Source organism: Zeus faber, assembly GCF_960531495.2.
Source record: "Zeus faber genome assembly, chromosome: 17".
NCBI lineage: Eukaryota > Metazoa > Chordata > Actinopteri > Zeiformes > Zeidae > Zeus > Zeus faber.
This window is the reverse complement of record NC_137204.1, coordinates 7,453,117-7,468,520: the sequence shown is the minus strand read 5'-3', so window position 1 is coordinate 7,468,520 and position 15,404 is coordinate 7,453,117. Positions and strand designations below refer to the sequence as shown.

The window sequence follows — 15,404 nt, the reverse complement described above, 5'->3', positions numbered from 1 at the left end:
GTTGATCCACTTGATAAGAATCAGCAACAATGAACAGAAACAATGAAAGAAAAAAAAACACACATAACCATTACAAACATGATAAAAAGTGTATGATAATTCAAGAGTGCAACTGTGAAATGCCTAAAATGGTTTGAAAAAGCAATTACGAGACTGAAGCGCAAGCCATTTGATATATTTCCTGGGTAAAGAAAGGTTACTTTGAGGCTGCAAGTAGTCATATCACCTCTGGCCATTTATACTATACAACAGAAAAGCGGGAAATTGATCAAAAATGATCAATTTAAAAAGTCCTCACAATACACACCACTATTAATGTAAGAGAAGAGAAGATAACACGTAATCCCCAGGGAGAGGAAATTACGGCGTTGGAGCAGCAGAACGGGAAAGGAGAGCGCAGGTAAAGATGATAAAAATACAGGTACTCGACGACCTGGTCCTAGGAAGGAAACTCGGTCATTAAGTCAGGAGTACCTGTACAATACAGGTACTCCTCACTTAACGACCTACCTGTTCAACGACCGTTCGGACTTACGACCAGCTAGCGCATCACCCTTTATACACTACACTTTATACACCTCGTCACCGTTCTCAGTCTCGTTCCGCAGTCTGTCAGAATTCACTACACGAGCGTTCGCAATGGCCACGCCCCCTTACCGTGTAATAACACGGGTCCTCGCTTATCGACCAATTCACCTAACGATTTGGGCCTAGGAACCGAACTCGGTCGTTAAGTGACGAGTAAAAACACTAGAAACACACAGAAGATAGATACCAGGGAGTAGCACTATGCTAACTTGTGAACCTACAGATAGTATATAACAGTACACAGGAAACATATGCAATGATAGTACTAGTAAATATGCTAGCTTATACATGTATAGTCGTATTGTATAAATAAATCTAGTACTTGATTAAACTGCTGTTTCTTGGCTTCAATAAGGTGAAAACCCGAAGTAAAACTTGTAAGAATCCATTGTTTTGTTTTTTTTACAGACTCGGCCTCTGACTCATGCCGAGTATATTCTCTGTTGAATGAAGGTCCGAATGCTTCTGAAGTAAACACAATTGAACACGTGTTCACACACAGTTGAATGAATCGCAGAAACGGGATGATCGCAATACTTTATAATCGCGATGGCGATTAACGGGCGGTCTGTGCGATTGTAAAGCTACAATTCTGCCTGTAAGTGTCGGCGAAAATTCTACGAACAGACACCATGGACGGAGCCTCATTGGAACGATAACGTCCAAATGTAAAGTATAGTATTTAAATCAGAATACTTGAAATGAGTGTGTGTGGGGGGGGGGACTCTTTCAAACAATAAATCGTAACCCGAATGCAGCAAATATCGAAGACAAACTTGCGTGACACTCCAAACGTATTTCTCCGTCTCCGCGGCGTCCCGCCCTGATTATTCGCGTTTTTTGGGGGGGGGGGGAACTCAGAGACGCAGTGGAGTCGCACTGTTATTTCCAGCTCCTGCAGACAATCTTTTATTGTTTAAAAAAAAACCCCAAAAAAAGACACACCTTGCGGAGGCGCCGCGACGCTGGCTTCCCCCGCTGGAGTCACGGCTTCCACGGCGTGTCGGGTCGTGCGTCGAATTACGGCAACCACGTGACCGTGACGTCACCGATTCACCGGAAACGGAAGCGGCCTGAACGGTGGGGGAGGAATTAGCAGAAGAAGAACGTGCATGAATATCTGCCGTTATTTACGTATTTGTCTGTGTGTGTGTGTGTGTGTGTGTGCGCGCAGGCCTGTTTTAAATTGCACTTATTTATTTTGAATTCCTTTTCTCTTTGCTCTCTATGCCTTATGCAAAACACTTGGGAACCCTTTTTTGAGTAGGAAATTTGCCGGACAAATACCAGTAAACTCACGTCGACTATCGTCCACAGGGCATTTCGTTCTGCTTCCGAATACTTTTCCTAAATACAAACCGGCGTTTCACATTTATAGCAAATATTCTAATCTGTAGAAGCAGTCACTACGTGGTCCGATTGGTCACGCCTTGCGCTGCACTTCATACCGTTTGCCCCCCGCTGAAACAAACAACTTGACAGGTACTAAACCACAGAAGACATTTAAAGCAACAGGCCGTTGAGGTGGCGCACGTATTACGTGGCGGCTATAACTCGTGCTGACCACCAGATGTCACTATGGCCTCTCTTTTAGCACAAACCGGAAGCAAGCCCCAAAGCTCCACAGGGCGTCGTCCGCTCACTACTATCGACAATGTTTTATTCGTTATGTTTAAAAACAACGATGTATCTTGAGGACGTGGAGCCGTCGTCTGTAAGAATGTGTCTTGATTTCATAGAATACGGCGTTAGACGCACCTTGGACCCGGCGTAAGACCCCGAGGTTTGCGTGACGCGATTCGACGTAGGTGACAGGAATTGTGGGAGATGTAGTTGGAACGGCATCCATACGTTCGCGTTCAAAATAAAGGTATAATTGCAACAAACGCTAGCGACAGGCATCCATCTCCATTAAACCCACCTTATAACCCGTTTTATTTTCAATCATCCTTCTATATTGTATTGCTTACTGTGAGGCTCATTGTATATTTCACATTTTCACATTTCACATTTTCCCCAGATACTGTTGTCTACTGTATTGTATATTTCTACACACACTACCTCATTTTATTCACATTGCACCTTAATGCACATATCTGTATATACATAATAGCCTATCCCATATACGTAAGTCTATTCCCTTTATTTCTATTTTGTACCCCCACCCTGCATTACCTTTGAGTTCTTTATTTTATTTTATTTGACTTGCTGCATTACATTTTAGGAATCAGTTAGTTAGTCAAGTAGAAATTTTTAGGTAGCTATTGTGTCCAGTCTAGAACATATTGTGCGTAATCACCGGGTGCGTTGTATTGACATTTCACTGCATTGTGTATTAGAAGAATCAGAAGAATCTTTAATGCTCACGCGACACAGCACACTACAACACATGCATACACACACACATGCACATCCTTTGGATGGTGGCCAGTGAAATGTGGCCTCTGTATTTGCCCCCGGGGACCTGGTTCCATATGTCCATTGTTGGTCAGATGATGTGTGCATGTTTTTTTGGTGGGGGTCCTTACTGATGTTAGATGGAGGAAACCCCATGTGAGCACAGGGAGAACATGCAAACTCCACACAGACCTCTTAAATCTTGAATCTCGATATTTCTCATTTTTATCCTTCATTCTATCGTTTGTAAGTATCACTGCCTATTGTTTTTTGATGCAAGCTGCTGGGACATTGCTCTTTCCATCCGGGGATGAATAGAGTATCTATCCTATATATTTGTAAAAAGAAATAATAAAATAAAATATATATTTGATCCGGATTCAGATGCTCAAGGGTCAGATAAAAGGGTCAAAGGTCAGATACAACTTTCTTTATTATTTTGAAAACTTTCACCATATGTTATCTTGCTTAATTAAATTAATTAGTCTGAAAAGTACCCACTGTGAAAAAAAATCCACCACAATCCCATCAAAATTTTGCATTTAAATTCTTTATAGACAGCATGAGCATTGCACATCCTTTTTTTTTTTTTTGAAGTCCCACAATGAGTTTCTTTCTTCATCCATCAGCAGATTGTGACATATTTCCTTTTTTTACATTTCCATTCAGTGGTATTCAAAAGATCTTACCAAAACAAATTACTGATTCAATTGAGAATAGGGCAAAACTTTTTTTTTTTTGGTTTTTTTTTTTTTTGGTTTTTGCAGTCGGAGGTGTTAAAATAGGATTTCAAAGAATTGTAGTCGTTGTGGTTGTAGATGCGAAGGTGGGAGGATTCGGTCATTCAGAATCTCCTGTGTAAGTCGTAGCAGCTGGTTCGAGGATGTTGACCGTCCCGATGCCTACTACTCAGTTCAAAGTGCCCTATGTCAGAGAGAAAGAAATATTATGACCAAATTAAAAGTTCAGTACAATGTATGTATTTATTGTCCAAAAAAAGAATTGTCAATAGTTGCACTCACATGTGAGAAAAGTTATGCGAAGGGGTTTCCAAACGGGTCTCCAAAGGCATCTGAAGAGCCAGAAGACTGAATGATGGGGGCGCTTTGCTTTAAAACAGCCAAGAAGGACAAATAAACGTTAGCACAACAGATGGTTACTGACTACAGGGTTTCTAAAGCATCACCACAAGAAGGCCTTGATATTGTGTAACGTATTACCGCCTCTACCATAGCTATGGGTGGTGGTCCAAAAAGACTGGCATTTTCAGCCCCAAAGGCATCATCGAAAATGTTCAGGCTTGGCCCCTGTCCTGAGGCTGCTACCGGACCGGAGGAGAAGGCAGCATCCAGAAGGCCAGGGTTGGGGCTTGGAACTGGTTTAGGAGCCTCTAAATATGCATATGATATGGGTTAGATTAAGTGACATTAATAATCTTGCACACTGACAAGGCAAAAGATGTGTTAAAAAAACAATAATTGCAACATCTCCATCTTGTTTTTACCATTGGTACCGACTGAGATTTGGTTGATGTCAAAGTCGTCTTGATCGGCAGCGTCCTGGGGAAGTCCCACTTTACTGGAGAAGTACTGATCAAACGCCTCCCCTCCATTGGTGCTGGAGGCCTGAGCGGCGTTGGTCACCTGTTCCCCTTTCCTCGCCGGGATGGCGGGGGGCTTGGCGATTTGGAAGTCCTTAAACATATCTTTTCCAGTTCTTTTCTCCTTCTCACCGAGAGGGTCCAGGGCTGTGAAAGCGCTGTTCTCCACCCTGGGCGGGTTTTCTTTGATGGGCGGCCTGGGAGGCGGCCGTGGAGGACCCTGCTGATCACCCATTCTTGGGAAGGGACTGGCCTGGAACGGATTGGTCATTGGCGGCTGGCCCCAACCGGGAGCTCCGACAGGACAAGCCTGGGGAGGCTGACCCCAGGTGGTCGTTGAAACGGGCGAGGCTCCGAACTGAGCCGGTACCTGTTGGCCCCAAGCCGTCGGTGGTATGGGTAGAGCGCCGAATGCGGACGGCTGGGGGAAGGTGGGCTGAGGGCCAGGGAGTGGCATTTGAGGGACACTGCCGGGAATAGAGAACATGGAGTATACTGGTGTGGGGGCCCCCCAGATTCCTGTGCCGGGTACAGGGCTGGTCGCTGGAGGACCTAGCTGAAGATTCCCTGGAGTTGGAAGAAAAAGGAAAATTAGTTCATATACTTTGGCAATGACCCTCAAAGACCAGTACAAAAGACTTTTGTACCATTGTTCTAAAGGCGGTATGGTATAATATGTCGGTAATAAATCATCATCTTCAAAATGAGGATGAACCATCTTACCCAGAGCGGCTATTGAGGAGACATTGTTGGGAGGTGCAGGTGAACTGTTAAAAAGGTCGGCTGAACTGGAGGGTCCCTCCGTCTGGATCGGAGCGGCAAACACTTCTGCTCCAAACATGTCATTGGATACGGCCTGTTGATGAAAAATTAGACCTAAGGGTGTCAACTACATTCACTACATGAAAGGAAACAAATAGGATTTTTTCTACATTGGGCATGCACAAAATCTACAGGCAACACCACACACCGCAAACCCAATTTCAGCCAAAACTATTTGTGCCAAGAGCTAAGAAAAGCTTTCAGTATAAGTTGAACGAGGATAAAGGTCCCATCTTTATCACTGAAGTGTTATCACTAAAGTTAAAATCGCTTATGAGCAGAGATGACAAGGGGATAGAAATCATTGTTAAGCACAGCAGTCCAACATTCCAAACTTGTTAAAGAAACTTGCAATCACCAGTGCATGCAATTAGAATACCATTCATGTATGAATGAGAGGCTATGAAAGGAACAAATTGCACAACACGCCTTCATAAATACTCTAAAGCCTATGCTCTCATTCAAACCCATTGCAGCCCCCTGGTACACACATCCTCAGAAACCATCCCAGCACCCAGAAAGGAGAGGGAGATGTTAGAACACCGTGACTAAATTAAAAAAAAAAAAAAAAAAAAAAACAACAACAAAAGAGAAAGTCATTCTTATCCTTCGGACATGCAACAATACCGCATCCTGCTCTGAAGTTTCACCTTGACGCATCTTCGGCCTCGTCCAGCCTTAGCATTCTGTGGAGGCGGGCTAAGGACAACGGAGTCCTTGCAATGCGTCGCGAGGGGCTGCAGCTCACATTTTGTACCATTAGCATGGGGGACGTCGAGGAAAGGGTTTTGGACTGACACTTTTTTTCCCGAATCCCCTCCACCGTCGTATTCCCAACTCTCCGCCAAGGGCATCACACCCCCTAGTGGCCACAGGCCTTTATTGAGCGCTTGGATCACGGCGTCATTGGACAACCCGGCCATCTGCCGACTTATGTGGCCAGAGTCTCCGTTCAGGCCACAGTTCGAGATTGTCTCGCCAACCATGGGGACAGTGCACTCACGGTTGCAATTCGTGCTACAGAGTGAGATGTGTGGATTGCGGGGGTCCGTGGGTGATTTCGAAAGAGGGTCATCTCTGAAAGGGTCACTGTCTGGCGCTGGGAAGAAGCCAAATGACGAGGAAAAGGGATTCTCTGTGTGCAAGGATGCCCAAGGGTTAGGGGCGCAGGAAGTGACAAAAGGGTTTCCCTTGATACAATTCTGATTGCTGTCAACTTCAGCAGACAAGTCCAGCAAGAGAATATCATTAGATTCCTGGTTACCACGAGAAGGAAATGGGAGTGGAGGGGGAAAAGAGAAGAGAGATTTATAAATCAGTAAAATTAACATGTTAACAAAATGCACAATTAATCACATGTAGTGAGAAGATATGACAATGGCAGCAGTTAATTAACGTGGTTTTGATCAATAAATGGGGATCCGAAACTCAATTCTTATAAAGGTTTTAGAATAAATGGAGAAATAAAAGCAGATCAGCCTTTAACTTCAGCAAACATCAACAACAGAAGATTCTTTATAGATTTGAGTTTGGGATCTTAGAACATGTTAATTGATTCAGAGTGGCTGTAGGGTTATGTGATGGAGCCATGGTTTCCCAGAAAGACACAAATGATCAAAAAGTGGATTTATCCTCAAAAAAATAAAAATAAAAATAAAAATAACCAGTTGATTTCTAAAAATGGGGTTTTAGAAAGCCAGAAACACCTATCGGCCATCGATATACCTTTCATCAGATGATCTTGATAGTCACATAAACATCAGTGACAACATAGTAGACGAGAACAAAAGCTTAGGAATTAAACAATATATAAATAAATGCAAGCCGATCCAACACTACCACTGGTATAATTGATAAGGATAATGAAATTTTACCAAGACACTTACTGTCGGAGAATGAATGTCGGGCGGAGTCGACATGTCACCGAAAAGATCCAGCTGATCCACAGGCTGAAAGTTATAGAGATTTAGTTAGAGAGATTTAGAGAGATTTAACGCCACGTAATCGCAGTGAATTTATGTAACTCGGCAATAATTGCAATTTTTTAGACTTTCGTATCAATAAGATGCGTGCACTCGATAACTCTTACCTTTGCAGTTTGGGTTTCACCGCCGACGCTTAGTAGAGCATCCCCTCCATTCTGAAAATCATATACAAAACAGGTAAAAAAATAAAAAAATAAAAATAAAGAAAAAGGTCAAATAAAATATTGGGCATAAACCTCAATACAAACACTTACCTCTACTACGCTTCCAAATTCACCCTGTGGACGATAGCGATTACTGAATAGCCACTTTTTCTTACTGAGGTCATCAAGTATTGACAACCAACCATTTACCATTTTTTTTTACCTTATGTGTGGCATCAGCCTCTTTCTTTCTCATATTGAAGATGACTTGGAATAGATCCTTTAGATCAATGACCAGAGGCTCTGCCTGTACGGTGAGACCAAGTAGCAATTATCAATAAGAAGCCACGATGATTTTTTTTATCTATGTATTTAACAGGAAATGCATGTGTGTGTGTGTTGCAATACCTGTTGAGCGGTCTTTATTGCAAAGAACTGGTGCTGCCCTTCAGCACCGCATACGTAACCAAATGCCCGGTTGTCTGTCACGTCTCTGGCAATGAAGGAGATCTTGTTCACCACGTGCTCATGTTCAATCACCTAAAGGGAAATAATATAATATTAGATAGAGATAGAGAATATACCTGACAATAAACCAGAATAATATTATATGTATGATATATATATATATATATATATATATATATATAAAATTTATTTTTTTGTTTGTTTTTTTTATTAACTGGAAAACAGGATAAGATGATATTTATGATTATGGATCAATAGAAGGACGACTGAACTCACTCCAGACTTCTCGTCGATGATCTTGATGCCTGACATGGAGATGTTGACCCAGATCCGCTGCTTGTGTTTGCCTTGGGACCGAGCGGCTGCAGCCATGCCCTGGACGTGAAGATCCGTGATAGAAAACAGATGAATGGGAAAGGCTTAAGCCAGCTTTAAACCGAATCGGACAAATGACAACATCAAAGCAGAAGTCCATTCATTCCTACGGAGAGTTGGATTCTGATAACAAAAAGCTATTAGCCCAAGCTAAAAGTGAATTTTCCGTCCGACACTATGACCGGAAGTTGCGTCAGTTAAGTATTTTATTGGAGCTGGGCTTAAAAACGAAATAAATAAGTCACGTTTCATATGAAATAATGACATTATTAATGTCGGCTGTCACGATATTCACTATCAATAAATCTATTTTTATATAAGTGAATTGTGTGTATTTTTCACACTTTGCATACATGATATCAAAGGATTTTTTAACTTTAATTCATAGAAAATGTCCAGTTGAGCACACTCCTCACTGTTGAACTGGAAAAAAAAACGAGCTTGGCATTTTGTGATGCGAAACCCAGTCGCAGTTCATCTGGCAGCCACTAGGGAGGGATCCGACTGTCATGTGTTTTCGGATTTGGCCAGATGTCTTTTCAGGTTTACCTGATAATTTAATATTTTTGATCTCATACAGTTATTCAATGTTAGAGGAAATATTCCCTCCATCTTTGATCAGATTTAACTCGCGGCACCTTGAGCTTCATCATAGAGTCTTGGCTCATCTTGTCTCCTCTGGGTTGCGGGACGTCGTCGACGCCGATCAGCTTGGCCTTGTACCTGACGCCGTCTCCTTGGAACCTGGCCAGCAGGTACTCATCTGTCTTGTCTGAGACTGGAAATAAATAAGGTTCGACGGTTTGACTTAGTGAAATTCCATCGCAAAACAAAGCTCATTTAAACAGAACAAAAGGCATAACTGCATAGATTGTCCCTTCTGGGGATGGCCAAAGCAGTAACAACAATAACAATAAACCAGTACCAGTGGAAAGAGTGAATGTGGTACAGGTGTAAATCTATAATAATCAATATGAAGAATACATCTATTTAAAATTAAATAAAGTAAAAGATGCACCATCATTTAGGGCTCAATTTTACGGCTTTCTGGACCTTGGTTTAGGAGCTCATTCTAAAAGGAGAAGAGACTCAAAATTGAAAAGGGGAAAGTTAAATATACATTTACATTGCCTGGAACAAACTGTGCTTCTCACCTTTCTTCTTCTCTTTCTTGAAGGTGGCCTTGGACAGGGCCGTAGCAGGGGGTGTGGGAGGGCTGGCGGAGGCTGGAAAAGTGGTGGCGGTGGCAGCAACCGCAGCGGGGATGCTGTTCTCTACTTCTGCCGACATGTTTTTTTTTGGGGGGGGGGGGGGGGGGGGGTGTTTAGCCTCACGGGACAAGCGGAGACCCGGTTCGTGCCAGAAAACAGCTCCCTTTTTTTTCCAGGGGAGGTAAGGGGGAAGTTGAATCAGCAATCGTACATCCTCGTCTGGATTATTTGTCTGCAACAGAAGTTAGAACGTACAAGGGAAGAGAGAAAGTGCCTGTTCAATATACAACATCAAAACACAAAATCAGTTTCTTGGTTTAATCATTCAAAAAGAGACGCAGAAGGATTTTCTGTGACACACACACACACTTCGAATTATTACCGAAACCATGACCCCATACAAAGCTTGTACCACACCATGGTGACTACCCATGTCTTCATAGAAGCTTTTTCTAATATTTTTTCAATAAAAACAACACAATCTCACACAGAGTTCTATCTACGAAATTAATGCAAACAATTGACTGATATTTCCACTCAGAGCAGGAATGACACAACTTTGGGTTCCGAATCAGCTGCCTGTGCACAAATCTCAAGACGAATTCAGCAGGATTTGAGACATGTGTTTCATTGCATGGGATTTCATTGTAAGCTATGGAACAAAGAGATATTAGAATTGAGGTTGTACCACTTCACCATTGTCTGAATACATTAGACAAGTTTGCTTAAATCAAAGCAAGACATAAGATTACAATATTGTATCAGCAATAACATTAAAACCACCTGCCTAATATTGTGTAGACCCCCCCTGACGCCACCAAAACAGCTCTGACCCATCTAAGCATGGACTCTACAAGACCTCTGAAGGTGTCCTGTGGTATCTGGCACCAAGACGTTAGCAGCAGATCCTTTAAGTCCTGTAAATTGTGAGGTGGGGCCCCCATGGATCGGGCTTGTTGTTCCAGTACATCCCACAGATGCTCCATCAGACCGAGATCTGGGGAATTTGGAAGCCAAGTCAACACCTTGAACTCTTTGTCATGTTCCTCAAAACATTCCTGAACATTTTTTGCAGTGTGGTAGGACGCATTATGCTGCTATAAGAGGCCACTGCCATCAGGGAATGCTGTTGACATGAAGGGGTGAACTTGGTCTGCGACAATGTTAAGGTAGGTGGTAAGTGTCAAAATAACAATCACATGAATGTCAGGACCCAAAGTTTCACAGCAGAACATTGACCAGAGCATCACACTGCCCTGCTGGCTTGACCTCTTCCCAATGTGCATCCTGGTGCCATCTCTTCCCCAGGTAAAAGACGCACAAGCACCTGGCCAGCACACCTAGTGCTTTTGGATCAAACAGTTCCTGGGACTCCCTGAAGGGAGCTAGGAATTGGGGAGGTCCCCCAAGAACAAAATACTGTCAAGGACATATTTTCTGGTTGAATTTGCACCGCCAGAAGGAACTCTGAAATGACGCTGAAGTGACGTAGGCCAGTGGGATTTCAGCACGATTTCCATGTTCCGTGTGGTACTAGTCTGTAAACAGTCACCTTATTTCACCTTATCAGTCCACCAAAATCTGTTTCTGAGCAAATTTGAGTTCTCAAATCCAGTTGCTGAATCTTCACTCATATTAGATCTAAAAGGTGTAATTTAAAAGTTTGGTCCGACTTTCATAAGGCAAGAGTACACATCAGGACACCACACGCACATTTTATTTCATTAAATTTATGTGGGAAAATAAAATAAATAAATCTACAATAAAAAAAATTATATATATATATATATATATATATAATTTTTTTTTTAAATTATTATTATTTATTTATTTATTTATTTATTTATTTATTTATTTTTAAACCTCCGAGTGTACGTGGGCTGGCCCTGCCCAGAGCGCTGTGACTCGACCAGGACGGACTGTCCTCGGTGCACCAGGGGTGAGGGACCGTGGCTTACATCACTGAAGGTTCCTCTTATGCCGGTTAGTCCCTGCCCTGGAGTAGGAGCTAAAAAAAGTCCTTCAAAATGGTGTTGAGAACTATGATTGTTCCTAGTTCCTGTAATGCAGACAAAAAAAAGGGAGGTTCCTCCAAAAGTTCTTAGAACTATAAAAATGTTCCTACTGTGAATAAACTCCTATGATGTAAAAAATAGAAAAAAGAAAAAGTGATTCATCAGACTAGGCCACCTTCTTCCATTGCTCAATGGTCAAGTTCTTATCCTCACATGCCCATTGTAGGTGCTTTCGGTGGTAGATAGGGGTCAGCATGGACATTCTGACAGGTCTGCAGCTACGCAGCCCCATACACAGCAAGCTGCGATGCACTGCGTGTTCAGACACCTTTCTATCATAGCAACATTAACTTTTTCAGCAATTTGGTCGGTCTAGCTTTCACTACCCAAGTGCATCATTAAGCCCATGGGCGCCCATGACCCTGTCGCCGGTTCACCAGTTGTCCTGCCTTGGACCACTTTTGGTAGGTACTAACCACTGCATACCGGGAACACCCCACAAGATTTGGCCCTTGTCAGTCACTCAGATCCTTACGCTTGTCCATTTTTCCTGCTTCCAACACATCAACTTCAAGAACTGTCTGTTCACTTGCTGACAAATAGCAATGGGAAATGCTCTTCTTAGTCGTGCTACTCTGGCCAGAGTGAAGGGTTTGCCATGACTCGTCAGGCGGACCAAAGGTTGGAAGTGAGCAAAGGTTGAACAATGAAATGGAGTTAATCTTGTGCTAGTTTGAGGTAAGATCCCGTGATGCCTGGCTGATCCACTCTCAAAAACAAAGTCAACTCAAAATGTCCAGATGGAACTCACGCCATCCTTGCAATATTGTGATTTGCATATTAACATTAGCATGAATGTCTTCTTGGGGATTTGTCACCATAGGGGTCACTACAACATCAAGCATGTAAAGTGGGATGTTTTCCTTTACGCAACAGATAAGGAGATATTCAGTAGTCAATCGCTATAACCAGAGCATCGCAATCGGCTATGAGGTGAATTTACACAGGAAGCACACACACACACACACACACACACACACACACACACACACACACACACACACACACACACACACACACACACACACACACACACACACACACACACACACACACACACACACACACACACACACACCTTTGAAGTCACCAAGTTCATTAGACAGTGCAAAGGTGTGTCAATAACAACAAGAGAGACCCCCCCCCCCCTCGAGTCCCACACTGAATCCAGCAACTTTGTTTATGGCCGGACACGTTCAAATTGGGTATTGCTGCAATGATACGGCTTCCTTGATAAGCAAAGCAGTTAAACTATTAAAAGTAAATCTCATGTTACACAACGACACTTGCAGTTTTTCCACACCATGAGATATGCATTCAAGGGCTTTTGGAATGACACATGTGACCCTGGTTGTCCAGTAACTACCATGGTGCCAGAGTCGACTGTGTCAGCAGCTGGAGGAGAAGCTCGTAAAAATCGGAAAAATCGGACGTTTCAGCTAAAAGCGACGCATTTTAATACCTAACTAACCAAGTTATTTGGATTAGCAGTTCCCAACACAGTGGAGGAAAGTAACTAAATACAAATATTTAGCAGTGTTACCGCACTTTTTCTAAGTACATTTTCTTCAAGTATCCACACTGACTTAGGTACATTCAGTTATGAGTTTTGAATGAACACATTTCAAGCCCAATATCTACATATTTTAAGTTATCTTTAAATATACAGATGAAAATCAAGCCAAATAATCTGCAGATTCGGGATGGCTCATCAGTGATTCATTACGTCTTGACGTCCATATCCCTGTAAATAACTGACATCAGCTGTACGGTTTTTCTATTTTCGTACTGTTGTTATTGTAATCAGGATATTAAATTAATTAATTAATTAATAAATGCACTTTCATGCAGTATTAAAAGTCCATTGTATCATGGCACTGGATATGGCAAGTACTACTTTTAATGCTTTAAGTACATTTAAGAGCAAGTACTTGGATACTTTTACTTAAGTAAAAAGGTACGTGTGTGCTACCATCACTTTTACTTGAGTCGTTTCGTGTCATAGACACATTGCATAATTAAATGTATAAACGTTTTTTTTGTTGTTGTTGTTGTCTGACAGCAAAGCACTGTGGAAAGAGAGGAATATGTCACCGCTGCCTGGTCAGGAAACTTAACTGAAACACATCTGGAGGAAATTAGTGACTCAGTGGGACCGAGATGGTGAAACAACGCAGAGCCAGTGCGCGCAGCATACCACAGCACACCGCACCGCTGCGGAGCACAACGCGTTTCAGTTCCGAAGCGCACCGGTGACCTCCCCCAGCAACATACACACCGCAACAAGGTGTCGTTGCGTTGTCAAACTTTTCATCCGAAAGTAAACCAGGAAAAAAAAAATAAAAAATAAAAAAATCAATCTCTCTCTGTCTCTCTCTCTCTCTCTCTCTCTCTCTCTCTCTCTCTCTCTCTCTCTCACCTTTTTTTTTTTTTTTTTCCTTTCTGGAAACTCCAAAATAACTTCAAGACTGTTGTGTTTTTGTTGTTGTTGTTGTTGTTGTTGTTGTTGTTGTTGTTGTTGTTTTTTGGGGGGGGGGGGTGAGCCCCGTCGCTGTACCCCAACCCTCAATCTCAACCGTGGTTCCAAAATGACACACGCACACATGAGTAACGCCGATAAAGTGAAGTTTGGAGGGTTTGCTAAGTTTTCGACGTGGTTCTTACCGTAAGAACGGCCCCGGTGTGTGTGTCCGTGCGTTTGTGTGGCTCCGAGGCAGATGTCCAGTTGTCAGGAAACAAGCTGTGTGTGTGTGTGTGTGTGTGTGTTTTTTCTGTGTTGGACGGAGAAGCGGCCGCACACCGTACCTCCCCAACTTAACTCTTCAGTCCCTGCAGAGGTGGAAAGTGATGGTCTTTAAATGGAAAAGGGGGCGGTCCCTGTAGACTGCCGAGACCGGTGACCACACAAAATAATGTTTTTTACATTTATAAATGTATAAAACATTTTTTTTTTTTTTTTAATAATTTCTTTTTTTAATTATTATTTTTGTTTTTTTTTTATGTTTCCATTTAGATTATTATAATATTGTTTTTATAATATGGATTATATTAAGATTATAATTATGCTTATTTCCTAAACCTTGTTGTTATGCAAGGCTATGGCCATATGGAAACGCTTTGACGCGTTAGGTTTTACTGGAGTTATCCGTGCATTTTACTCGAGGATACCTGGGGGGCAGTTGACTTGCAGAGCAGAGATGCGTGTTTACATTTCAGTGGCATGGGAATTAAAATACTTGAATAGCCTGGAAATGTGGTGCTGTGTATATATGTACATTTTCTTTCTTTCTTTATAATCTTTATATTTTTTGTAAATTTGTAATTATAATTTATAGCCATGACAATAATTTATCCTGCGCATAGAATCACATTTGTATATTATATAGTTATATTTTTTAATTTCACTATTGCTTTCCTTTTTTCTTTGGCTATTGCGTGTATTTGCAAATTTATATAAAAAATTGTATTAAAATTTGACTGTACTTTTTACTCTGTTTTATTATTATTATTATTATTTTTATTTTATTTTATTTTATTTTTTTATTTTATTTTATTTTTTTTATTATTTTTGTTGTTGTTGTATTTTAGTATTCAGACTGTCAAGTTTTTGATAAATGTAATTTATTTATTTATTTATTTATTTATTTATTTCAGCCTTTTTTGTGTGCTTATCTGTAGAAAAACCACAAAACAAACAAACAAACAAAAAAATCTCACCACGACACATTCCACATTTTTGA

The 15,404-nt window shown here is 41.7% G+C and overlaps 1 protein-coding gene across 3 annotated transcripts; it reads right to left on the bottom strand.

The window, feature by feature from the left end:
- Positions 1 to 3,400: 3,400 nt before the first annotated feature.
- On the bottom strand, positions 3,401 to 14,424 carry dab2 (DAB adaptor protein 2). Of its 3 annotated transcripts, none has more exons than XM_080018485.1 (15): positions 14,329 to 14,424; positions 9,533 to 9,821; positions 9,017 to 9,156; positions 8,280 to 8,378; positions 7,944 to 8,075; positions 7,759 to 7,842; positions 7,647 to 7,670; positions 7,497 to 7,547; positions 7,294 to 7,356; positions 6,058 to 6,663; positions 5,309 to 5,441; positions 4,490 to 5,152; positions 4,215 to 4,375; positions 4,008 to 4,094; positions 3,401 to 3,909 (listed from the first exon to the last, which is right to left on the bottom strand). In XM_080018485.1, exons 2-14 carry the CDS (start codon positions 9,666 to 9,668, stop codon positions 4,020 to 4,022), a joined length of 2,367 nt encoding a protein of 788 aa, XP_079874611.1. In that variant the 5' UTR covers positions 9,669 to 9,821; positions 14,329 to 14,424; the 3' UTR covers positions 3,401 to 3,909; positions 4,008 to 4,019. The 3 variants fall into 3 exon arrangements, with proteins under 3 accessions (XP_079874611.1, XP_079874612.1, XP_079874613.1); XM_080018486.1 differs by lacking the exon at positions 14,329 to 14,424 and adding an exon at positions 14,084 to 14,119; XM_080018487.1 differs by lacking the exon at positions 6,058 to 6,663.
- Between the last annotated feature and the right edge of the window lie 980 nt (positions 14,425 to 15,404).

Bases quoted from the DNA above. Each gene is read 5' to 3' on its own strand.
- dab2 (XM_080018485.1), bottom strand. From the start codon at position 9,668: ATGTCGGCAGAAGTAGAGAACAGCATCCCCGCTGCGGTTGCTGCCACC. The intron at 8,379-9,016 runs GTGCCGCGAGTT...CTTCACGTCCAG, and splicing joins ACTCTATGATGAAGCTCAAG to GGCATGGCTGCAGCCGCTCG. The intron at 6,664-7,293 runs GTAAGTGTCTTG...CGTGGTAACCAG, and splicing joins CCGACATTCATTCTCCGACA to GAATCTAATGATATTCTCTT.